The sequence below is a fragment of the Carex rostrata genome, chromosome 9, assembly GCF_964058835.1.
Source record: "Carex rostrata chromosome 9, lpCarRost1.2, whole genome shotgun sequence".
NCBI lineage: Eukaryota > Viridiplantae > Streptophyta > Magnoliopsida > Poales > Cyperaceae > Carex > Carex rostrata.
This window is the reverse complement of record NC_135926.1, coordinates 2,985,564-3,011,863: the sequence shown is the minus strand read 5'-3', so window position 1 is coordinate 3,011,863 and position 26,300 is coordinate 2,985,564. Positions and strand designations below refer to the sequence as shown.

The following is a 26,300-nucleotide window of genomic DNA, read 5'->3' as shown; positions in this document are numbered from 1 at the left end:
AAAGAGTAGCAGTTAGTCGAAGCAATCTATCAACTAGAGGACACACAAACGGATTTGTCACTTTCCACTAGTCGGTATATATAAGTCAACCAACGATGAGGAGTCTTTAAGAACTGGGTTGTATCTCATGTCAATCTCATAATGTCCCAATTGACATTCTAATAGAGCTTTTTCCTGACTAGTAAAATCTACCCAGTAGAATTTCTATGCCAATTTACATGCATTTTCAATACTAAACGACTTCACCTGTCATGGGTCTAGACCAGCACTAAGGGTAAGAAGTTCAATAGATTGCTCACTAAATCGACCATTAGTAGGATAATCTGATAGTTGGAGACGTTTATCTGGATCTCTTTCATATTTAAATGATCTTAAAGAACTTTGTGAATGATGCTCTTGATCGATATTCATCACGTGGAATTGGTTCAGAAATCTGATTATCAATATTTGAAATTTCTGTCAGAATTAGAGAGTTTTGAGTTTCTTTTCTTCACCTTAAAATAAGAGTATAATGTTTTTCTCTTAGATATAATTTTATTTGTATAAAATATACATAAAAAAATTATCATTTTTTATCTCAAAGTTACAATGTATAATAATTTTAAAAAGTACAAATAAATACAAACTTCAATTAAAATTAAATTTCGCAGCTCTTCAACTTTGTTTTCTGAATTTTTGTAGATGCCTTCTGTGGGATTTCGCCACTCTTCTAAAATTAATGAATTTGCTTCTTTCTTTTTTTTTTTGGATGACCTGGAGTCTGGAGATGGAATGCGTATCCTCTGCATTAACTCATGAGTCATGATGCTCAGTGGAATTTCCTTCTTTCAATCAATTAATGGCATTCCTTGTTTTTCTTTTCTTTCTAAGTTCAACTTTTCAAATTCCAAAAGCAAGAAGTTTTCTATTATTTTAATATTAATGATGAGGAAATCGAGGAGTTATGAATGTAAATGGAAATGAAAAAGCGGTCAGAAGTTTCAATTTTGCTTCTCAAGATTTATTCAGACCCTATAAATTTATAATATTACATAAGAGGGATACTATGTACAAAAAAATAAAATTTACTTGAACTTCTATATACTTGATTAAAAAAGGAGTCTGATAATTGTATTCCAAATAAAATCCTCGAGCGTGTCTCCCAAGTAGTTTAACTGAAAAAACTTTCAATGTTATCTAACTTCCATTTTCAGCACTAATATCCAAACATTTAAAGCTATGTTTATAACATTTTACAATGCTACTCGCAAGCATATAAACCTATGTATGAAAGCATTAAAATTCTAAATCTATACAGTTATAATTCCTAAGTACTTTTGTTTTCAAGCCAAAAACGGAAAGATTCCCTTCACTCATTTTTTTTACATTTTTTCTCTAATCATTCTCATCTATTTTCTCGATGACCCATGATAAATTTTGCGAATCTAAAAATATAAATATTTTTTATCCGATTTTCTCTTTCAAATGAGATCCATGAAGAATAATTTTCGAGTTATAATTGTGTCGTAATTTTTTTTTACCACTTTAAATCTTTGTGACTTTCAGTTTTTTTTTATTTTGCTTCAAAATAATTTAAACCTCTATTTACAAGCATATAAACCTCATTAATAACATTTTAAATCTCTAGAATAAAACATATAAACCTCATGTACAAAGCCTTGAAAATTTTAATGGTTGTAGACTCAGATTTAAAAACTTGAAAATTTAAAATGCTCATGAGTTTTACTTAAAAAAACAAATGACTTTAAAATTACTCAAAAGTATTTCTTTATGGATCTTATTTGAAAGATAAAAATTGAATAGAAAATGTTTGTATTTTTAGATTCGTAAAATTCATCACGGATCGTCAGGAAAATAAATTATAATGATTAGAGAAAATAATAAAAAAGAGTAGGTAAAAAAATCTTTCCGGTTTTGACTTGAAGACAAAAGGAGTTAGGAGTTAAAACTATACAGATTTAGAATTTTAATGCTTTCATATAGAGGTTTATATGCTTGCGAGTAGCATTATAAATTGTTATAAACATAGTTTTAAGTGTTTGGATATTAGCGCTGGAAATGAAAGTTAGACAACATTGAAAGTTTTTTCTGTTAAACTACTTGGAGGGGACGCGCTCAGATATGATGGCTTAAGATACTAGAACATTTCTCTAAAAAAAAAATTGAAAGAGTCGCTTAGCACCTCTGAAGTATATTATGTTCCGCTACTGTGTATTTCTGCATTAAAACCCGCATACTGCATATGCGGTATGCAGTCAAAATAACTCGATCAATATACTTGCTCCAAGTCTTAAGATGTATATATAACACCATGTTCACTCGCAATATCGGCCATGTTGTTTAATTTTTTTCTTTTTCTTTTTTGTAATTTTCACAAAGACGGCAAAATGGTAAAATGAGCTCAAAATTTCGACTTTTGAATATCCGACAGTTCTAGGACTTTTTTTTTTATTTTTTATCTAACCATGCTACTGCCCATATTTGATGGGGTTTAATTCTTAGAATCAATCCCACATTTTCCAAAATCCAAAACCTAAATGTCCGAAGTGAAAACACATTCTCTTTTTTTTTTTTTTTTTTTTTTTTTTTTTTCAGGTTAAGCCCGTAGGCAGTGAAAATACATTCTAATCCCATATTTTTAGTATAATATAACCATTAACCAACTAGCGGGCTCTCTGTCTCTCTCTTAATTATCAGCGGTTGCCAAGTCTAATTATATTATTAAAATTAAAACAAATAATTAATCCGAGCCACCTAAGAAGTGCAATATTTGCTGATGATCTAATTATCTTGGGTTTCTTAGTTCTTACTTTACACGTTACACTGAACGACGACAATCAAGAAATTAAATGATGACAAAGTTATGCAAGTGGGATAGTGGGATATCTTGCTGGCAACAATAAAAGAATCAACCCAAAAATAAAAAAGGTACAGTTTTCGTTTTTTCACAGGAGATAGACGCACCGTAGCATCCAGTGTAGTAATATTCGGTTTATTTGACTGAATATTCAGTTGAATATTCTTGTTCGGTTGCAATTTGAATAAAAAATTTATATTTGATCTGAATATGCGATTTAGAGTATATTATCGGTTTAGAATATATTAATAGTAATACAAATACTGGTTTAGAGTATATTAATAGTGGTTTATATCATATATTACAGGTTTAGAGTATATTAACCGGTTCATACCACATATTACCGAATACTTGTTTATATGTATATGAATTGTCATTTAAAATTCATATATATAAGTCCGCATAAAAATCTACATATACAGTATGCAGTGGCTTTTCGCGGTTTATAACCGAATATTAAGATCGACACCTACAAGAATTGATGCAAGGGGTGTACACTGAACAGCTCGAGATTTCCTCGTCAGAACATGAGCATGGATCTGAAATATATATATATATATATATATATATATATATATATATATTTTGGTTGTAAGCTCTTAGGCAATTTCATTTAACATCAGAGTAAATTATAAGCTTGTTCCAGCGTAGGTATTTTTATTACACAAATATATCATATACACTGAACTACTTATAAAATCTCTCACTGCTAAAATTAAAGAGAAGATGAAAAGTAAAACCAGTAGTTGCGAAATGTTCAGTTCACGCCATATTAGCAAGTTAATTGGCCCATTCATTCTCTTCTCTTGTTATGCAAATGTAGCAGTCAAGCGAGTGTGACTACACCATGTCAACATCACTTAGAAGAATGTGCACCTAAGAGGCACTGAATCAGATTGGACCAGGACAGTCAGCAGACCAGACCAGGACAGTCACCACTTCAGCCGAGGAAGCACTGGATCAAACCGGACAAGGAACTGAATCAACCGGACCAAGACAGTCACCACTCAACCGAGAAGGCACTGAATCAAACTAGACCGGGAGCTGAGTCGACCGAACCAGGACAGTCACCTCCCAGGAGGCCACCACAGTGGAAAGAGACAGAAGGAGATGAGAAGGGGAGGAAGGAGGAAGAAGAAAACACATCATCATTATCACCATCGACAACAACCACATCAACATGTACCTTATTCATATATAGTAGTATTAGATACTAGGGTGGGCGGAGCGAATTTACAGCACCCTCAGTCAAATCCGGAGAGTCGAAGCGGATCGAAAAGCGATGACCAGATCCATTAAATGGAAGCATCTGCTCGGTTGGAGTAAGACGAGACGGACCGATGAGCGGTGGCTAGATCCGTTGGACGGAAGAATCTGCTCAAAATGTGAGACGGAGCATTGAGTCGTGACAGAATTATCCGCTCAAATGGAGTGAGTTGAAGTGAACCGGGCAGACGAAGGGAGGGGCAGAGGTGGCGGGGCGGGACGGAGAAGCGAAGTGGACGGACGACTCTCAAACCTTCGTCCTCAGGATCTCTTTAATTATTTAATGGAGGTGGAGCGGAATGTACGAAGTTGGAGCGGAATTTACGAGGAGAGCGACAAATATTTTGTTCTCTGAATCTGACTTGCATGGATCTGAAATATTTGATTGCTAATTAATATCGCATAATGTTTTTGTTGGCATTACGTACATAGATTTAAAGGGCTAGATCAATTTTGTTCCTGGTGGTCAGATCGCTCAGAGCCTCAGACAGATACATAGAAGCTGACATAGCTAGAGCGGTTGCAGTAAAAGTAAACATTTCCTAAATATATGATCGAATACATGATCAATTGATTTTGAGTTTTGACACGAGAGCACAGGCACGCACAAACATACAGCATATATTATATTCAAGCAAGAAAGAGTAAATCTGTGAAAACTGATATATTTATTACGTCTGTATTATATTATTCTAGTTGAAATTGCCTCAGAAAATCTGAAATCCCAACCAACTCAATTTCAGATTTGTTGCTCTTGTGCTATAATTTGAAAAGGCTATATCTTTTGTTTTACTTTCATGAATAATTAAATAAGTTACATTGCATTACGAACTTTTTAATTTACAGCTCTCTCTGTCTTTGTTAGTTTTTTTTTTTTTTTTTTTTTCATGTGTGCCTTAGTTTTTTTTTCTTTCGTTCAGCTCTCTCTGTTTTGTTTTTCTTAGTTCTTTTTAGGCTCTCTCTGTTTTCCGTGTGCTCTCTGTTTGGCACCACACACGTGGCAACACACCATGCTCCCATGGGTCCAGCTAGCTATTTCTCTCGCTTGTGGCGTGGTGATGTCTCCTGACTCCACAGTGAGAGAGGTAGCCACGTGTGAGCCCACAAAAATGGTTTGTTTAATCCCACCGCTCATCGTTTTTTCCCATTTAGCCTGGACCTTCCATTTGTTTTTTTCCTAAAAGGGATTTTCATCTCTATCCAAATAGCAGCCATTTGTGAATATCGATGGTGTAGCAATTATTAGAGGGTGCACTGGTTTGCTTTGCTTTGCCGAGAGAAGGTTCTCCTATTTCTCTCCTTCCAGATGACCCATGATCTTGCTGAGAGAAGGTGCACTGGTTAAGTAATAACATTTTACTCCAAAGAAAAACCAGAGAGTTCTTTTGCATAGCGTTAAGCATTAAAAAAAAAAAAAAAAAATTCTTTCATCACGAACTCGGATCGATCTGAGAAGTGATTGTGGCTTAAAAATGAATAACAGGAAAAATATATGGTTGGATTTTTCCTTTAATCAGACTATATATGATACTATGAACCAATAGTATATTTCAGTTTTATACAATCTGAACAAAAGATTCTGTTTATTGGAAGTGGAATGCTAAAGACACTTATTGAGTGCTATCTTTATATAATTTCTTGAATCTCTGAGGTATTATTTTTATTCAAATCAATCACGAAACTGAAAGTTTTTATGTGATTTGTTCTTCATGGCAAAATTTTGACAAAGAATCAGAGGTGGAACGTAGGATGAAGCAGACCTTTGTTATGTCCATTTTTGTAATTAGGTGGAAACAATTTAATTCTTATAATCTTAGCGGGGCTGATAGTAAAGAGTCCGACTAGTATGACATCGGTGTTACAAGGTACTAACTTTAAAATTGATTGAATAGACTTCAAACGACTAATCTAAGTCGTTCAAACCAATTACTTTATGAGTGATGCGTTTACATGCAAACTTTTTATATTTTCGAATTATTTTAGTATCAAATCAAGCAGTAAAAAAATTGAAAAATGAATGTATTAAAACTAACTTAAAAACTCACACATTTGACCGCTTTACTTGATATCAAAAAAATTCAAAAAACTATAAATTTTACATGTAAACGCACAACTAATGAAGTAGATCGGTTTGAACGATTTGGATTTACCGTTTGAAGTCGATTCGATATGTTTTGAAATTAATATTATATAGACTGAAATGACATTGATGTTATACTAGTCAGGCTTGATAGTAAATATAGCTATTATTGAGGATTTGTGGAATAACACCTTATCAATAAATAGTTCAGATAGAACTTAATTATTGTCAAATTTTACTTGTTTGTATGGTAAGTATATGATCCCTTGACAAAATAAGAAGATTGTTTTAGGGTGGGATTGAGAAATAAAGTCGAAAATTTATAAAAAAGAAGAAGCTAGAATGCCAGAAGATTGGTACTAAATAAAGTCGAAAATTTACTCATTTGACCGTTTGACTTGATACTAAATAAAGTCAAAAATTTATAATTTTGCATATAAATACACAACTAATGAAGTAAATTGGTTTGAACGGTTTGGATTCACCATTTGAAATCGATTCGATAGATTTTGAAGTTAATGTTATATAGATTTAAATGACACTGATGTTATACAAGTTACACTATATAGAGTACCACACCTTATCAATAAATAGTTCAGATAGAACTTATTGTCAAATTTTACTTCTTGTGTGTTAAGACTTAAAGAGTATATGATCCCTTGAGAAATAAGAATATTTTTCAGGTTGGGATTGATATTCAACTCAATCTATTATTTTTCACATCTTTTGTTGTACTATTACTGTACATCGATAAACAGTACAATAGAGCAATTATACCATAACGACACAATTAATTCAGCTGGATGCAAGCTCTTCTAGCTTGAAAAGTAACGAATACTTATTTAATTGCTGATGTTGGATGAAAAAGCATGTTACAGTACTATTTAGCATTTACAATTGTATTTTCCAGTTTTTAAGTTGAGCTCCTCCTGATGCAATTTTTTTCTAGTTTTTCTAACAAAATATTTTCTACTTTTTTCTGAGCAAATCAATTAAATCCTGACAAAACATCAGCAAATCAACTAATTTTATTAAATTAAAGCTCTTTCAAAATTCAGATCACTCAGTATAACAGTAAACATAGAGAGAGAGATTTTTCATTTTTGTGAATTCAAGATTTCATATTCCTTGATTGAATTGTACATTTACAGCTTCCTATTTATAGGAAATGATTATCCTCTTATTTACATGAGCTAAATGTAGTTAGTCTCCCTTAATCATAGTTCTAACATAAGCCTAATAACTACTCAATTTCTGTTGGTGCTAACTAACTTCCTAACAACCTCGCTAATCAACTTCCTAACAGCAGCTATTCTTCTTATCCTGCTTACTCTCTGTGATTACCTCGGGAATGGACCTGTCCAGTGTGCCTCTATTACTCAGTTTCCTTCTTGCAGTCTTTCCCTGTTTTGGCGTTGAAGACCGTTAACACCTCAGAGCGAGCATACAGCTTTGTAACGATGTAAACTCTGTTTTTACATGAATGTTTGTTTAAACAATATAATACTTCATGCATAATTATTATGATTAATAACATTTCTAGCATTTCTAGGTATCGCTCATGATTCATGAAATTTCGTCGCTCTCACCCAGCATAAGGTCGTATCTTTTTTTAGTTTTAAAATCTCTACGGGGTTCATTATTTAAATGTCCAGATTTGCTCTCTTGGATAAAATAAGAGCAAGTCATGACCCTAACATTTTTTATTTGCTTTCTTCTATTTTAAAAGTTTTTTTAATTTTGACATAATTAAAATAAAAAAAACAGTTAAAATTGTGAATTCAGGCATAATCAAATTCAGAAGTAGACAAGATCCATTAAATAATCTAGTCCAGAAAAAAAAAAAAAAAAAAAAAAAAATTCAAGGGTATGCAGCACTGTGGCTCCGCCACTGTGTATGCTTGGTGCAATATCCAGTTCAGTGATGAAGCTAGCTATCAGAGAGTTGGCCTTCGAAGTTCTGTCCTATTGTCCTTGCCCAGTTGGCAAGCCGTCTTATAGTACTATTCCTTCCTTACATCTTTTAATAAAATTCATTGTGGTGAGGTTGAGAACAGTGCAATGCACTCCGCAACTGTGTTTGTTGCCTCCCGGGACAGCAGATCATAAATGCTATCTTGTATCACCGCTCTCTTGGCAATCTGAGCACAGTGTGAAATGTGGTACCGTTTGGCCAGTGCTTCAAACTTGTACCAATGTTGAGGCTGTACCGCTGTAGTTGAGTGGTAAGTGGTAACGTACATGTATTAGCCTTCCTATCTGATCGGAGAACAACACCCCTGTACATGTTTTGTTTTGGGCGTCCTATGATCTGTCTAGTTGTATCTGCTAGTTGAAATTATGCAAAAGGTATGAGGAAAAAGCTGCTAGTACCAGTGCTAGTAGTGTGGAAAAAATGACACGGCGGAGCCGGCTCCGTCACGGAACGGCACGGCACGTGTTACTGTTTCATGCTGTGATCACCCCTTAACATTTTGGTCACGGCACGGTACGTAATCATGCGAGTCACGTATAATTAAGACCGTGAATCACGTATAATTAGAACTGTTAGGTCTTAATCAAATGGTGAATCATGAATAAACTAACTTAAATTATGAAAAATAGTTAAACGTGACCGGTTACGTTTGAATACGGCACGCAAGTCACGGCGTAACTCACGTGCCGTGACCACCCCTTGACATTTTGGTCACGGGACGGCACGACACGGATCACTGTTCACTTGATCACGGCACGATACAACACGAGATCAAAGTCACGGCGTGTTAGTCACAGCACAGCACGTTTTTTCCACACTGAGTGCTAGTACCGAAAAGGTTGATTTGCCTATTTAGGTGGAATTGTATCTAGGGGTGTCAATGGTACCTTTTTAGCCGTTTACCCGACCCGTATCGTATTCGATAAGGCGGGTATGGGTAAGATTTTTTTTTCGTTAGCTTATTGGGTATGGGTATGGGTAAGAATTTCTTTTCGTTAAATAAATGGATAAGGGTATGGGTAATGACTATTTCATATCCGTTACCCTATAGGGTAATTATAAAATTCAAATATATATTCAATTCAATTTCCAATCCACTTAAATGTATATTTAATTCAATTTCTAACCCACTTAAATGTATATTCGTGTTTTTGAATTTTTATTCTTTATAAAAAATAATTTAGTTGGAATTGATTGCACATTTATTTTATTTTTTATTAGAAATGCAATTATATATGTGTTAAAATGAATGAGTTTTTGATGTTTAATTTGTAAAATATAATAAAACTAATTATTATATTAGTATTATCCGTTATTCACCCGCTACCGTTTCGTTACCCGATAATATTAACGGGTAAGGATAGGGTAGGGTAAGATCAATTTTTAATGGGTATGGGTAGGGTATGGGTAAGGTCAATTTTAATGGGTATGGGTATGAAAATGTCTCCACCCGATCCGTACCGTACCCATTGACACCCCTAATTGTATCAATGGAGATATATTTTCTAAAAACCTCTGCATGCATGTGTGTGTATATATATATATATATATTTTTGACAACGCTCCCGGGTCAACCTTTTAGGATTCTATATATTGGTCATCTCTTATTTCACACCGAAAGAAGTGGATAAATAAAATGGGTCAATATTATTTCAGGATAAGTAGAACTGATGAAACAAAAGGATATATTGGTAATATTTTTCTGTAAAACAAATGTAATTACAAAGACTTGAAAAGTATTATATCTAAAAAAAAAAATTTGAAGAAGAAAATATGTGTGATCTTTCCAATATGATGTATATTATGCATGAGAAAAGATAATTCACAAGTTATAACTTATAAGGGCACTTCCAAGATAATTCACAATTCACTGGATATAAATGATAATTTCAAACATGTGTCGCTCTCAGTAATCAACACGCCAGCTAACTTTACATTTTACTCATTTAATTATTTCCTTTTATGTTAAGTGTGCAGCTATTGATGATTCTAGACAGATATAGAAATAAAAAAAAATGAGAGTATTAAAGATATAAGAGCGAGGGTGTATTATAATGTAAAAAAATATTTTAGTTCTCAAAATCATAATAGATATCCTTAATATAGCACTCTCCGTAATAAAATATTTGGCATTACTCCCGAGAGATAATTTTGGTAAAGAAAGTGCAATTTTAGCATAGATAGCCAAGCTACTCTTTCTCCAATAACAACTCTCTCTAATTTTTTTTTTTTTAGTAATAGTTGGAAGTCAAACCATTTAACTATTTAATATCTTTTTAATACAACAAAATATTTTATCTATCTGAGTTTCGAACTCATGACTTTTCATATAGAGACCATATGTCTTTGCCACTAAACAAAGACTTGTCTCTCTAACTTTCTTTCTACTTGAAAGTAGGTTGTCAATAGCACCATTTATTTGTTAATCCGACTCGCACCGTTTTCATAAGATGGATAATTGGGGACTATTTTGTAACTGTAATATTAAAAATAAAATTATGAATATATTCATATGGAAACGGAGCATGATAGGAACTCTAACTTTATTTTTTTTTATTTAACCGTAGATTCAAATTCCTATGAGAAAGTTTTACAGTTTTATTTTATTAAATTTTCATAATACATAATAGTTATTTTTATTATTCATATTTCTTTCTTTTTCTTGCTTCTAAAATATTTTACTAGAAGCACAAATCAGATTGATGACACCATTTTATTTATTTACTTAATTCATATTGTATTCGATAAGACAGATATGGAAGAGACTTTTTTCGTTAATTAGCTTATCGAGTATATAAATATAGATAAAGTTTTTTTCGTTAACTTAAAGAGCAGGGCCAAACTTTCTGTCTATAAGAGTCAAACGTCAATAAGATTAATCATATAAAATTTACAATTACAAATTTTATAGTATCCGTAACATTTTACACTAAATTATATAGAAAATTATGTATATTTAGAAGAAAATTGAAAAAAAAAAAAAAAATTGAGATTTGTTTTTTTTTTTTTTTGGAAAAACCCTTAGACAAAAAAATTGAGGTTAATCATTACCTCTTTACTTTACGAGTACAAGCGTGAAAATGTTACTATATCGTACCCGTTGGCACCCCAGCTCTAAGCTTCTATATATACTGATCATTCTTTCCCTTGCGAAGCCACACTAAAGTTCCAAGTCAAAGAGTCTATTGGCATTGTACAGATCACATTCAGACCAGCTCAAAAATGGATTTTGAGCTATTCAAAACACTAAGACAAGCCAAAAGCAACTACAAGAAACTCCTCTACCACCGCTTTGTTTCGCATATCCCGCACCTCCTCCTCATAACACTTGTACTCCTTTACTCGCCGAAAATACCGTCTTTAACCTTCTCCGACATACACAATCTCTTTCATGACCATCAATCCATTGTCACTTTTTCATCTGCTATTCTCACCCTTTTGGCCACTCTCTATAGCATGTCTCGACCACGCAAGATCTACCTGGTTGACATAGTGGCTTTCAAGCCCGGTAACCAGCACATGGCTACGCGATCCACCACCATCAAACAGTTTGCCGACTGCGGCAATTTCCGTGAAGAAAGTCTAACATTCCAACGAAAAATGCTAGAGCGGGCAGGATTGGGGGAGGCAACTTACTTTCCCATGTCACTAACCACAAATCCAGTCAATATCTGCCTAGCAACGGCCCGGGATGAGGCTGAGGCTGTAATTTTCGGTGTGGTCAGTGAAATATTTCGAAAGACCGGTGTAAAAGCCAAAGACATAGGAATTCTTGTGGTGAACTCGAGCCTGTACAGCCCAACACCATCTTATACCTCAATGATCGTGAACCGGTACAAGCTCCGTACAAATATCATCACTTACAATATCGGTGGTATGGGGTGCAGTGCCGGGCTTATTGCAGTTGATCTAGCCAAGAGCTTGCTTAAGGTATGCATTATATATCCTTGATATCTTGCATTAAAGAGACTTGATTTTTTAATGTACACTAAACAATATTATATAGTACTAATACGTTCTTGTGGCAAATGAATTAATGGAAGTATATATATATATATATATATATCAGCTACAAGACAGATTAATAAAATAGTACTATTTTTGAAGTAATCAGTACTGCTGATCTTAATAAGGTGCTCTAGAAAATATCTTCGCTGCATCCCTGCCTCTATACACTCCTACTATTAGATCTAAGAGTGTATAGAGGTAGGGGTGCAGAGAAGTTATTATTCTCATTAAATTGAAATATGGCACTAAACGCTTGGGGTTGTGAAAAATTGTTGGTTTTATTCTTGACAATGGAACCCCACGGTACGTAATAAGTATTTTTAAATTGGAAGATACATGGAATTACTTGATCAAAAGAATATTGATTAATTCAAAAGAATGCTATATAAATTTAGCCAATGAAATAGAGTCTGTCCATAATACAAAAATTGCCAGGATCCTTCAAAATTTCTTTTCCAAAATTTGCACACATATTTGCCAACAAAACAATATACAACTCAAAAGATGAACAAAAATTAATAATTAAATGGCAATTCTTAGGATCAGATTTCTAAATTACATTGAAAAATGGGAAGTCATGGCAAGTAAAGATTGATAGATATGAAATTAAATTGCCCGGTTTTGTTCAAAAAAAAAAAAAAAAGAGATGAAATTAAATTGAAGTGTTGTCATCAATGCATATATGTACTAATAAATGTACACTCAGACATAAAAAAAAGTCGATAATAATAATAAAGGATAGAAAGAGTAATTAATTGGAGGTTGGTGGAGGGAAGTAAATATGAACAGGGATTCATAAAAAGCTACATGCATGTTACTTGCTTTAAGAAATTTCTGCTGAACCCGTCAGAGGTTTCAGAGTGTATTGTGTATGAAGTTTGGATTGAAAGTTGACGTGTAATATATAGTCTGGCAAACCTTTTGATTGTAACCACACAGTGTAGGGACAATAAAGGCATCAAATTAATAGTAGTAAAATTTACGATGTATTTTTTGCAACACTCTTTTCAACAAATAAATGAATGATATATATATATATATAAATATTACAGAATGGTACGAATCATTAGCAAAAAAATATATATTTAAATTATCAAATTAATTCTAAAATTTGAATTTATCGGTGTATCTCTCAATAGTAGCATGATGTTGTCAAAAAACTGAATTAAAAAAAAAAAAATCAAAAGATGAAACATTTGGTAAAAAAGTTGAATTCGCTTTGGTAAAATCCTACATTAAATTTCCGACACAAAATCGATCCGCAATTCCGCACAGCTGCTACTAAAATAGGGTTTCAAGGGGACCATCAATCAAACCGTAGCACTTAAATGCTACTATTAACTACTGAATGTAGCAATGAAAAAAGAACCACACGTAGTAAATGGGAAAGAAAATCTGCCTCGCAACTGCGAGATCAGTTCGTTACTGTTTTTAGCATGCAAGATCACATGGAATAGTTTTAATTTGTTGTTGCTCGTAAATGATTGAATGCATGGTCTCAAATTTAAACTGCTTATTTTAAATTACATGGTTAAAAATAAATCTGAATCTTTACGAAAAAAATTACGATTATTTAAAATAAAAATAAAATAAAATTAGACATTTCATGTAGGTATAGATCAAACAACTAACTCGGTAGTTAAATATGAACTGTTTGAATTAATAAAAAATTATTAACACTTTTATTTAAAATGAACGGTCCCGATCCATGATTTTTAAACAACTGGAGATCTGGAGCTGAATATCCAGTTTGATGAGTGTATTTCTCTTGCTCCGCCACAATTGAGGCGGTTTATTTTTTTAATAATCTCATTCAGTAATGTTCTCCATTAAATCCCAAATTTTGTGAAATTTTTATAAATTTTTTTTTCCCTCTTTTTCTTCTGGGTTTAATTAAGGCGGAGTTCCTTTCGCAAAGTGCGTCGTCAGGCGTCAGTCGATTTTACTTCTTTAATCTTTTAAATGTTTACGAAATAGAACCATATATGATTTAAAGAAAACAATATACCAACGAAATACAAAATTATGATAGCAAAAATAATTATCAAGATCTACATTTAATCAATTTTGTCAAGTTATGGGGCTAAGATCTGCTTGAACCAAGAACTGGAGTACTCATATACTATTGCTTGATTTATTGATCTTATAAACCACAAAATATATTTCCGGAAAAGATTGCATCTCCTTTTCATTACCCTGCTCTTTTAGTAGTCCAAATCTAATCTAATAAAATCAAAATCTCATCAGGTACACCCGAACACCTACGCATTGGTGGTCAGCACTGAGAACATAACGCTAAATGGGTACATGGGCAACAACCGATCGATGCTCGTAACCAACACACTTTTTCGCATGGGTGGGGCTGCCATTCTGTTATCGAACCGTCGGTCGGATCGTCGGCGTGCAAAGTACCAGTTGATCCACACGGTGCGCATCCACAAAGGAGCCGATGATCAGAGCTACTCATGTGTGACCCAGGAGGAAGATGACGAGGGCAAAGTCGGTGTGTCCCTTTCAAAAGACCTAATGACAGTTGCCGGTGAAGCACTGAAAACCAACATCACTAGCTTAGGTCCCTTGGTTCTCCCCATGTCAGAACAAGTATTGTTCTTGGCCACGATCATTATGCGAAAAATATTTAAAATGAATGTGAAGGCATATATCCCTGATTTCAAATTGGCATTTGAGCACTTTTGCATTCATGCTGGCGGTCGAGCCGTGTTAGATGAGTTGGAGAAGAGCCTGAAACTGACTCCATGGCACATGGAGCCATCAAGGATGACTCTGTACCGGTGGGGAAACACGTCTAGCAGCTCGCTGTGGTATGAGTTGACATATTGTGAGGCTAAAGGGAGGATCAAGAAAGGCGACCGGGTTTGGATGATTGGTTTCGGGTCAGGGTTCAAGTGCAACAGCGCGGTCTGGCGTGCACTTAGGTCTGTTGATGGTGGCCAGGAAAATAATGTCTGGAGTGATGATATAGAGAAGTTTCCTGTGCATGTGCCTAAGCTTGTGCCTATTGATTTCTGAGTTATTTGAGGGGTTTGAGTTAACGTGCTGTTAATTGAACTATATAACTCGTGCTTGTAGCCATAAAAGGACAGTCTGTGGTCTGTAAGGCTTTGTTTTATTTTAGTAATATCTTCAGTTATTACATTTTATGGCTTGCATGTAAAGTTTTCAGTTTAATCAAACCAATTCTATAAGATTAATATTTTTTTTTGAGACGAAATATGGAGGTCCAGCCTCCAAATTCCTATTGATATGTAGACACCAGGGGTGTCAATAAGGTTAATATTCTTTTTGCGCCTTTTTTTTGTTGGGTGGATGCCCGGCAAAATGCACAGAGAACAAAAGGTAATCTTTTAATATGGCTTCATAATTTCAAGAGCAGTTGTAATTTAATCATGAAATCAGAAAGTCTCATTCCAGCTATGAAAAATATGTTCTTGATTTGCTACTTGAGGACGAGAACTATATATTATCCTGATCCAGTGCATAAATGATTGTACGAGACTACCGAGTTACACATCAAATTTAACGGCCCATATGAACTATATATGCAGTTCATTAATAGATGGGCCAGGGGTGGAATTTTCATGGGCCGTAATGGGCTATAGCCCATATCAATTCAAAAACTTGGAAGTATGTTTTCTGGGCAATGTACTGTTTGGATATTAAATGGGCCATTTCTCTGTGATGGAAATAAATCTGCTGCGATTTCAAAGAATTGCAGGATTCTTTTCCAAATCCAACCATTAATTTTTGGGACATGATATGAGTACTCGCACTCTCATCCCTTCATTATCCCTCTAATTTTATTTGTTCAATCTTATCCACATTTCTCATAATCTATAAGGAATTTTGCAAATCTAAAACCACGAACGTCTTCTACGCAATTTTATCTTTCAAATGAGATCCATGATAACATACTTTCGAGCTCGTCATCACACAAGTATTTATACCTCGTCATTTAAGTATTTATACCTAGTATTTTTCACATATGACACTACTGACATTTAAAAGTATTAATATCAAATATTACAAGTATTTATACCTATGCACGGAAGTATTTATACCTATGTGGTCAAATATTTTTGTTAGAGAAAGATTGATGCAGGGACAATTAGGAAAATGTGATGCGGAGATGCGGGGTCCACGATTAGGGATAAAATACTTACAAGTATAGGTATAAATACTTGCACGATGAGGTATAAATACTTGCACAATGAGGTATAAATACTTGTATGACGATGAATCCGAAAGTACGTCATTATGGATCTCATTTGAAAGATAAAATTGCGTAGAATACATTCATGGTTTTAGATTCGCAAAATTCCTCATAGAACGTGAGAAATGTGGAAGATATTGAAAAAAAAAAAAAACTCACATCTAAAAACGTGTATGATTCTTCTCCCATGTAGTTTGAGTGGTCCCTCTATATAGTTATATCAAGTTAGACATGCAAGTATTAATATCTTAATTTGCAAGTATTAATTTATTATCTTCCAAGTATTTATACCCATGAATTTAATTAAACTTGGAAGATCACAGTGTTGTGAATAAATTTAATTAAACTAGTTAGTTAAGTTAGTTTATGGGAAGTTAAAATCTGTTTAAGAGATGGGGGTACAATGCGTGTATTGGAGTGTGGGGATTGAAATAATTATTCTTAATTTTTAGAATGTATGAATCTAAAAAATAGTAGGTTTTTATGCACGAATCTCAAAACATAACAGCTGGATTTGGAAAAGCGGGTTCCTACGATTCTTTAGAATTGCAGCAGATTTATTTCCCTCTGTGATATGAAGTCCATTTTTATTAAAAAGAATCCTGTCCAGTTTTGAAATTATTAGTCCATTTTCTCAACGTTCCAAATTTTCAAAACAATATCAGTCCGTCGGGACTGTCTCGTGTTCTTTTCTCCACTCGATAGTGAAATTTAAATTAGGAGTAGCGATTATCAGTTTTGCCCTTTTTTCCACATCAACCGTTCTTACTGTCTTCTCCCATTGAAACCTTCTTGCCTTCTCTCAGTTCTGTGCCTCTAACACCTTAATCCTCATACTGGTAAGCATTATCGATCTTTAGTTTGTAAAAACTGCAAAAGTTTATCTCTGTGCTATTTCCAATTATGATCTTTTCAGACATTGTACACTGATATGTGATATTATTTTCTCTTATTAGCGCTTTTAACTAATAATTTCCTTATACCTTTAATGTGTCTTAAATATTGTTTATTTTGTTGACTACGAATTGTGTGTTAGGCAGTTTGAGATGAAGTGGTGACTTGTAGAATTATAGCCAAATTGAAGTACATATTGGATATAAATTATCCGCATGTACTTGGAAAAAAAAAAAGAATTTGGGCTCTCTAAAATTTATTAAGGAGTGTATTTAATATTTTTAAAGGAAGTTCTATTTGGCTGGATTAACAGGGATTAGTGCATAAGAAGGCTTGAGGAGTTTTAAGTAGCATTAATTAGATAGCTACATGTTAGGAAACAGGTGAACACAAAAATGCCTTTAAATAATTTTGTCGAACATCTTGTAATCTTAAAATAAAATACAATGAGATACAAGAAAATAAATGTTTTGAACTCCAAAAAAACAGAAGAGATGAAAGGAAGAGAAAAGCAAGGAGAAACAGTTATGCACAACCAGTGAGAGCCTCTTCTTTGTTGAAACTTTAAGAACTCTTTTGTACCAATCACTCGGTTCAATCGGTTGTTTAATTTTGTAAGAGTATTCTCAAGTTGAAATTCTGATGTTTAGATTGTTGAGGTTTGATGCCTAAGCAAAAGGAATTATCTGTATAACCTTGATAATTAATTATTGTGGGTTGTGATGCATGTTTAATTGTTTAATTTAGATAATTTGATTAAGATGCTATTGGTACAGTTGGTACCAGTCCAAACTAATTTTTTTTTAGATTATGAACCTTATTCTTTCAATTCATTGAGAATATTACTGAAATATCTTATTTCCTTACATCTAGGTAAAGTTATGGATATGTTTTGGTATAATTTAAGGTACATGTATTACATGTATGGATATCTGTTGGTGCAATTATAATTTTTATTGGGGTTATATTATCAAGTTTCAAGGTATGAAGAAATTAGATCATATTTGTGTTGGTTTGAAGACAATTAACGGGTCCAGTTCGTTTTTCCTTTGTCAACGGTTTTGAGTTTAACCGATGCTGCTTGGTTCATTTCCTATCGGCAAGAAACTGAGCCGATGGGAATTGGTGCATTTGACATCGGTAGAAAGAATTGAGCCGATGAAAATGAGTATGTTTGTTTAATTGAAGCAGCTGGTTAATATCTTTTTATATCAGCAAATTAAGAGAACCGAAGGTAATCTGATTTTCCAATTAAAGCTGCTACCAAACTATGGTATTTGGTTTAGCTATGGCACAATGGTCAAACCATTGGCATTGAGACTTTGATTAAATGCTTCTGTCGTAGCTTTTCTAAGCGAGCCAATTTACTTCATTGTTTTGTTTGAGCTGCTTCTTTGTCTGTCTATGTTACCTCTTCATCAAGTCATTTAGGATTTTGCTCTTGAATTTGTACCGTGATTTAGTGAATTTGTGTCGTGTGCTTCCGTGATTTTTTTCCGAAAGAGTTTCGACGTAAAATCTTGTATCATCTCTAAATGTTTTGTACTTGCTTGCTTATTATCTTGATTTCTCTTGTGATTCTCCATTTATTTGCTTATGAAATAATATATCAAACGATGGTATGCTTATGAAATAAACAAAAGGTTTGTAAATTTCACGATAAGTAATGTGTTGTTTGTATAATTTGTCAGATTTAAAAAAAATTAAGAAAATTATAAAAAAAAATAACACAAATAATATATATATATTATTTGGAAACGTTATTGTTATGATTGTAAGTTGTAACAACCTTCTCATCACCTGCTCCCATTATTAAAAAAGGTCCATTCAAATTGGTACCTCCCCTCTGAATTAAATAATACTAATTAAAAGCATGACATCAATATTTGTTTGAACCGTTCACTCATATTGGAATTCGTATCCTCTGCATTAACTCAAAAAGGAATCTTTTGAGCCCCCATTATTAGAAAAGGTCAAGTAAAATTGGTACCTCGCCTCTGAATTAAATAATACTAATTAAAAGCGTGACAGTACACCGGATAGGCTCCGTTTACAATCGGCCGATATGCATTAACTCAAAAAATAATGCTCTTTTGAGTTAATGCAGGCGATGAGCAGAGTCAAATTACTATCATGTATAACCTATCTGGTGTAGCTTGTCCAACATAATAATAGGTTGCTCAATCCTTCAAATTCACACAGACGCCAGAAAAAAAGAAAAATTACACGAAACGCCAGAAAGCATGCATCACTAGTTCACTACAGAAATGAAGTCAACGCACCAATTCTAATATGAGGAGGGTTCAAATGCCTTTATTATCAATACTTCATAATACTTCATAATACTTCATAATACTTTATTATGGTCTTGGATTGGTAATCATAACAACTTTCTTTTTAATTGTACTAAGGTGTGTGATCTTTGGTATTTCGATTATTGGATTCCATTAAAGGATTCACTACTAGTGGAACTGATTAGGGCTGCAACTCTTTGGATTGTATGGTTAACACGAAATAAGATTTGTTTTCAAAATTCTCCTATACCTTCTATTAGGTCTGTAGCTGCTTCTATTATTGCTTTAACTTCATTTTGGTGTAAGTCGCGCTTAGATAATTCTTATTTCAAGTTATCTATGATTATGTCTTTTGATGTTTCTTCTTTGCCTCAGATAGGGCCTCTGATAGTATTATCCGCCACGGATGCACAGGACCAGGACAGCTCCCCGCTGGATTTAGACGAGGACCCTGGTCTTGGTTTAGAAGGGTTGCACCTAGCTGATTATTTGAGTAACAGAGCCGTTATTGATGCTATTGATTGTGCTGTTGGCCTTCTGCCCAGTATTTCATCTTCATCAGCTAGTGCCTCCCCTTCTACTGATATAGTCATTTTTGATTCCATTTAGTATTACTATTTCATGTTATGCTAGTATGCTTTTGTTATTAGTTTGTTTTTTTTAAAAACTTTTTGGTTATTAGGTGTCGATAGATTGTATGCTAGCGCTTTATTTTGGACATGTTGTATAAACTTTTTGTTTCGTAAAGAAACCGGTGGTAAAATACCACTTTTGTCAAAAAAAAAAAAAGATTTACTACAGAAATGAAGTCACTAGTTCACTACAGAAATAAAGCAACGAGCCAATAAACACGGAACCTAAAGCCCGAATTTTATTATCAATACTTCATAATAGATTTATTCACTCGCAGAGAAAGAGAAAATCAATCCCTTTTTTTATTACATGTTTCTAACCAAGTCTAAATGCAATCTCCTCATCTCCCACCGACAATTACACAACTGAAAGGGAAGGTGAAAGATTGGGAAAATCAAAATCAACTAGCCAAGAGCGCTTGAGACTGGATTTCATAAGTAAACCCTTGACTCAGCGAGTCATCGGCCGACCAAATAAAGATCCCGTAAAGCTTGTTCTCTGATTTAAGCTCCTTACACGCATTTAAACCTGTATCAGCTGAAATCACACCCGATTCAGTCGTGTTACCTGTCGTAAAACTGGCGAGCACATTGCCCCCTGGATAGTTGGTAACCTGTTCGTCGTAATACTGCACGTACTGATCAATTGTCGTATCTGCTCCATACCCATAAAACTGGAAGTTCACATAATCTATGACGCTAGAGTACTTCGCCCAGAGTGCTTTATACATGCTCTGCACCGTGGGGTCGGCATATGGTGCAATTGAGGCAAATGATATCACACCATTGTTTTTTAGGGTTGTTATGAGCTGCCCAATGCACTCGGTGAATGTATTGGTGTCGTTCGCATTACTGAAGCTTTCATAGTCTATGTCGATTCCGTCGAGATTGTACTCTTGGATTATGCTGGTCAAAGAGGAGACAGCATTACTAACCCAGCTGTCGACTGAAGTGGCGTTGAAGTAAACAGTGTAGTCATTGACTGTGGCGCCACCAAGGCTGACAGCGACCTTCACGTTGGAGTAGTTTTGTTTAATGGCAGAGACTGCATCTGGAGAGAGATTTTCAGTGTCCCAAAAGACACCAAACTCGCCATTTGTTGGGGTTGGAGGTGTTGTGGCAACTGAGTAGTCTATTGTAAAAGCACATATGTAATGGAAGTTTACACTAGAATTAATCGGGACATCAGAGAACTTGACGCCTCGAAATTGGGCCCCAATGTATTCGGTAAAGTGATTCGAGTTGGCACCAGAAACTGCCATCGGTGCCAAGAGAAAGGTGAGGAAAGAGAAGAAGAGCGGGGTGGAGAAAAGGGTTGAAGAATCCATTTTAGTTTGTTGGCTGCTGATTTGGTGTTATCAGAATAAGGATTGGGAGGTGTGGGTCATATATTTATATATTGTCTAAGTTGGGTAGGCCAATACGCATAAAAAATAACAAATTTTGAATATAAATTGAAGTCTGTTAGATAAGAGTTGAATTGCAGGTTTGAATAGTCATAATATAAAGGTCAAAAAATGGGGCTTTAGTTTATGTTAACTGGTTGATAACTGAACTTAGAAGAAAATTTAGTACCTCCAAGATACTAAAATTTAAACGAAGTCTGTTAGATAAGAGTTGAATTGCAGGTTTGAATAGTCGTAATATAAAAGTCAAAAAATGGGGCTTTAGTTTACGTTAACTGATTGATAACTGAACTAAGAAAAAAGATTAGTACCTCCAAGATACTAAAATTTAAACGATCGGTGATTTTTTTATAATTAATTGCTCCAACTCTGACATATCTTGGAATGGTATAGGATTACCAGTTAAATTCCCACTAAGGTAGTGGCTAGTCAATATTCTTCTTTTCTTACAAAAATTTTCAATATTCAGCCGCTGTATATCTTGTCATAAGAAATATATATATTCCTGAGGGGACAAATTAATACACCTTTCGAAAGCAAAAGGTAATATTATTCTTTGTAAATGATTTTTTTTTTTCAAATAAATTAACGGTTCAAAAGGAGACAAACTTGGATAGAACTGGATGCTGATTGGAGGGGACTTTGACAAATGATTACATAACCTTCTGCTGTTGACAAAATTGATTTTTCCTCATAAAGTCCACTAAAGGCACCTTAAGAAGTACACTGCCCAAACTTCTGCGGAGGAAGCGAAGTAGCAATCCGTGTACTGAATAACAATAGTGCTGAAATTTCCCAAACTCGCTACTCAAATTTCACCCCAAATGCCATAGGAAGTTGAGACTCTAGAAGACAAGAACAAGTCTAAATATCTAAATTAGCACATGTTACGTCAGTCAAGTCTCTCCAAATGTTGTATCAGCACAATTAAAGGAGCTGATAGTGGGTGAAATAATTGGTTATTTCCGATTTTTTTATTAATAGAAAATAAATAAATAAAATATCGAAATACAGCATAATTTTTGGATTTTGTCGAAAACTGAGTAGAACGGATTGTGTAAACCCGTCCCACCGGACGGGTCTAATTATCCCGTCCAGTTAATTAATAGTTAGCGTTAAACTCAGCGGAGGAAAGGAAAAAAAAAACAAAAACAAAATCCGGACGGTATGCTTCAACCCGTCCCAAATCAAAAAAAAAAAAAAAAAAAGAAGAAGAAATCCGGACGGGTTATGTAACCCCGTCCAGGACTTGAAAGCTTTTTCTATATATGATATTATTATATTATATTATGATTTTATATATATTATATTGTTTTTTGTTTTTTATATTATATTATATTATATTTTTTGTTTTTTATATTATATTATTATTAATATACTTATATATATATATTATGTTATGAATAAAATTAGTTTAGTTGTGCTTAAGTTCACCAAAGTGTTTGGTGAGCTTAACTCCAAAACTTATTAAATCGGTTTCAAATTACGAATTCAAACTATTAGAACCTGCCTATCTTGCGAGTGATGCGTCTACATGTGAAAATTTTAAACATTTGAATTAATTTAGTATAAAGTCAATCGATCAAAATTACAAGGTTAATAAATTAATTTTAGGGCATTTATTTTTTGAATGCTTTTTTACCGCTTGACTTTATACTAAATTAATTCGAACGTTTAAAATTTTCACATGTAGATGCATCACTCGTAAGATAGACAGATTTCAACTGTTCGAATTCGTCATTTGAAACCGATTTGATGGATTTTGAAGTTAAGCTCACCAAACACTTTGGTGAGCTTAAGAACACCCTAGTTTTATGAGCTTAACTTCAAAATCCATCAAATCGGTTTCAAATGACGAATTTGAACCGTTGAAATCCGTCTATCTTACAAGCAGTGTAGTAATATGCGATTTCTATGCGGTATGCGGAAGGGCACCGCATACCGCATATACGGTATGCGGCCGCATATGCGGATTTCTATGCGGATTTTAAAATAAGAATTCATATATATTTGAAAATTGAAATACATAGTAATACAAATAGGAATAAGAATTTATGAGTACAAATAGAAATACATAGTAATACATAGTAATACAAATACAAATACAAATAGTTAGAACTAATACATAATAATACATAGTAATACAAATACATATGCGGCCTAATATGCGGCCTGTTAAACCAATATGCGGCCTGTTAAAACATATGCGGTCAAAAATATGCGGCCTAATATGCAGCCGCATATGCGGAACCGCATATTAAACCGCATATTGATTTTCTATGCGGTTCGGAACCGCATACGCATATGCGGCCGCATATGCGTCGCATATTACCTAATATTACTACACTGCTTACAAGTGATGCACTACATGTGAAAATTTTAAACATTCTAATTAATTTAGTATAAAGTCAAGCGGTAAAAAAACGTTCAAAAAATAAATGCACTAAAATTAATTTATTAACCTTTTAATTTTGACATATTGACTTTATACTAAATTAATTCAAATGTTTAAAATTTTCACATGTAGACGCATCACTCGCAAGATAGGCAGATTCTAACGGTTTGGATTCGTCATTTGAAACCGATTTAATAAGTTTTGAAGTTAAGCTCACCAAACACTTTGGTGAGCTTAAGCACAACTAAACTAGTTCTATTCATAATATAATATATATATATATATATAGAGTAATGCTACGCTACTTTGCAAATTAATTCGGTTGTTTTAATTCGCGTTTCTGACCCTCCGATCTGCTTCAAAAATAGTGTAGATCACAGATGATGAGATGTAAAAAATGCGGAACTGGACATCTCCAGTTGATCTCCCTTTACTTTGAAAATTACAATTATCGGACTGGACATCTCCCATTAAAACCCCAGACGCGACCCACGCGACCCGTTCCTTCTCTTCTTCTCTTCCTCCTGGCGAAACCCTAAGCGAAATCAGAAAGCGAGTGTGAGAGAGAGGCGATCCTCTCTTTCTCTCTTCCTCACGCCAAAACCCAAAGCGAGATCCTCTCCAGCGGCAGCGGCAGTCAGTCACTCTCACGCGACCCCTCTTCTTCTCTCTCTCGCGAAAAAGAAAAGAGGCGATCAGTCGCTTAGTCACTGCCTCCGACTGGTCTCATGGTCTCCATGAAAAGAAGCGGAGAAGAGGGTTAGAAGGTTCACCGATTCTCATTGATTCCCAACACTTCCATGCTCTCTTCACGAAAGACCTAGGTGAGTATTAATCTACTAATTGTACACTTTTTTTTTTTTTGAATGAAAGTCTGACAGTCAGCCCATTTTCATTTGTACTTTGGTTGTGATTTGAACCGTACTGGACATTGGAAGGAAATCCATTATTTCAGGGGATTCCCCTTTGCTTTCATGATGAACTTTTTGATTGGATAATCATGAGCAAGAGGGTATAGGTCGAGCCTTTATGCCTAATCATGATCTTTTTCTTAATACAAACTCAGATTATAACCCCTAAAACAATTTTTGATTACAAACTCAAATTATCATTTTATTTTTTAACAATTTTTGTGTATATATATTTAATTGTTAAATGAAGAAATGAGGATATAAATAAAATAATTATGTATGTATGGAGAAATAACTAATATATAATTTTTTATGGGTAAATGTCTAAATTATGAAGGTAAGAGTCTTCATCTGGTTAACAATTCAGGATAGAATACTCATCCAGCAGGTTCTGGCAAAAAGAGGGATTCAGGTCAACCCAAAGTTTGTGATTTGTGGTGCATCAATTTTAGAAGGAAGAAACATTCTATGGACGTATCTGTACGCAAATCACTTCTGGAGGGGTTTACTGTCTAGGCATAACATGGCCATGCCTTCTGTTTCATATGATACTATAGTGGAGGTTTGGCATTCACATAAAGTCACCCTTGGGGCTGCAGCAGCCTGGGTGTTATGGCATGAGCGAAACTAGCAAATCTTCTCATGGGAAAGCAAGGTGGTGCACACCCTGATTCATGAAACCAGTAAACAAGTACAACAATGGCTATTGCTCCTGTAGCGACAAGAGCATGTCACTAACAGATCGAATTAGCGGAGCCTTTGCTAGCATCTACTGCTATGCTGGGGGTTTTATATTCTATCTAGCGATGTTGTAAATTTTGAATATTCATATTCTCAATTTTCTTGTTTATTTTCATTATTATGTAACCTTGTTTAGTCAAGGGTTTTACTACTTTTTCTGTGACTATTGTACATATTTTCCTTACTTTTTCTGTGACTATTGTACATATTTTCCATCTTTTACCAGTATGTCGTTTTTTTGGGTCATGGTTTGATTAGAGGTTGTAGTTGCTGATATTTAGGGGAAATCTTTAAATTTTCTTTTGTAGTGATGGAAACTGAAGGAGTTGTCTGATCTGGTAAACTGTGTATATTAATGAGGAATTATTACCCCATTATTTTATAATCCTTGTGAAAACAATTCATTATTGAAGCAGTATAAATCCTTCATTTGACTCAAAATAATAACCCCTTTGCTGTTATGTTGAATTAGTTCAAAATTTGGATGCCATTGTTGTATTTGGTAATTATTTGTTTTTATTCTTATTTAAATTAATTCTATTGTTGTATTTGGTAATCCTTCATTTGACTCAAAATAACAATTTATATGCTGTTTATGGTGCATGTTAAT

General features: G+C 34.0%; 1 protein-coding gene, 1 long non-coding RNA gene and 1 pseudogene across 3 annotated transcripts; 2 read left to right on the top strand and 1 right to left on the bottom strand.

Moving 5' to 3' along the window:
- The first annotated feature begins 11,332 nt into the window (after nucleotides 1-11,332).
- LOC144559191 (putative 3-ketoacyl-CoA synthase 20) lies at nucleotides 11,333-15,392 on the top strand. Its single transcript, XM_078308175.1, has 2 exons — nucleotides 11,333-12,108; nucleotides 14,434-15,392. Exons 1-2 carry the CDS (start codon nucleotides 11,401-11,403, stop codon nucleotides 15,214-15,216), a joined length of 1,491 nt encoding a protein of 496 aa, XP_078164301.1. The 5' UTR covers nucleotides 11,333-11,400; the 3' UTR covers nucleotides 15,217-15,392.
- Nucleotides 15,393-20,434: 5,042 nt separating this feature from the next.
- On the bottom strand, nucleotides 20,435-21,618 carry LOC144559713 (chitinase 2 pseudogene; annotated as a pseudogene). The gene has a single exon (XR_013513214.1). The product of XR_013513214.1 is annotated as a chitinase 2 pseudogene (transcript).
- Nucleotides 21,619-24,517: 2,899 nt separating this feature from the next.
- LOC144559737 (uncharacterized) lies at nucleotides 24,518-25,934 on the top strand. The gene is made up of 2 exons (XR_013513221.1): nucleotides 24,518-24,862; nucleotides 25,287-25,934. It is a non-coding gene; the product is annotated as an uncharacterized LOC144559737 (long non-coding RNA).
- The last annotated feature ends 366 nt before the right edge of the window (nucleotides 25,935-26,300 follow it).

What these genes read in the sequence shown, in the direction of transcription:
- LOC144559191 (XM_078308175.1), top strand. Translation starts at nt 11,401, where the DNA reads ATGGATTTTGAGCTATTCAAAACACTAAGACAAGCCAAAAGCAACTAC. An exon ending in TAGCCAAGAGCTTGCTTAAG is followed by an intron (nt 12,109 to 14,433) that starts GTATGCATTATA and finishes AAATCTCATCAG; the next exon opens with GTACACCCGAACACCTACGC.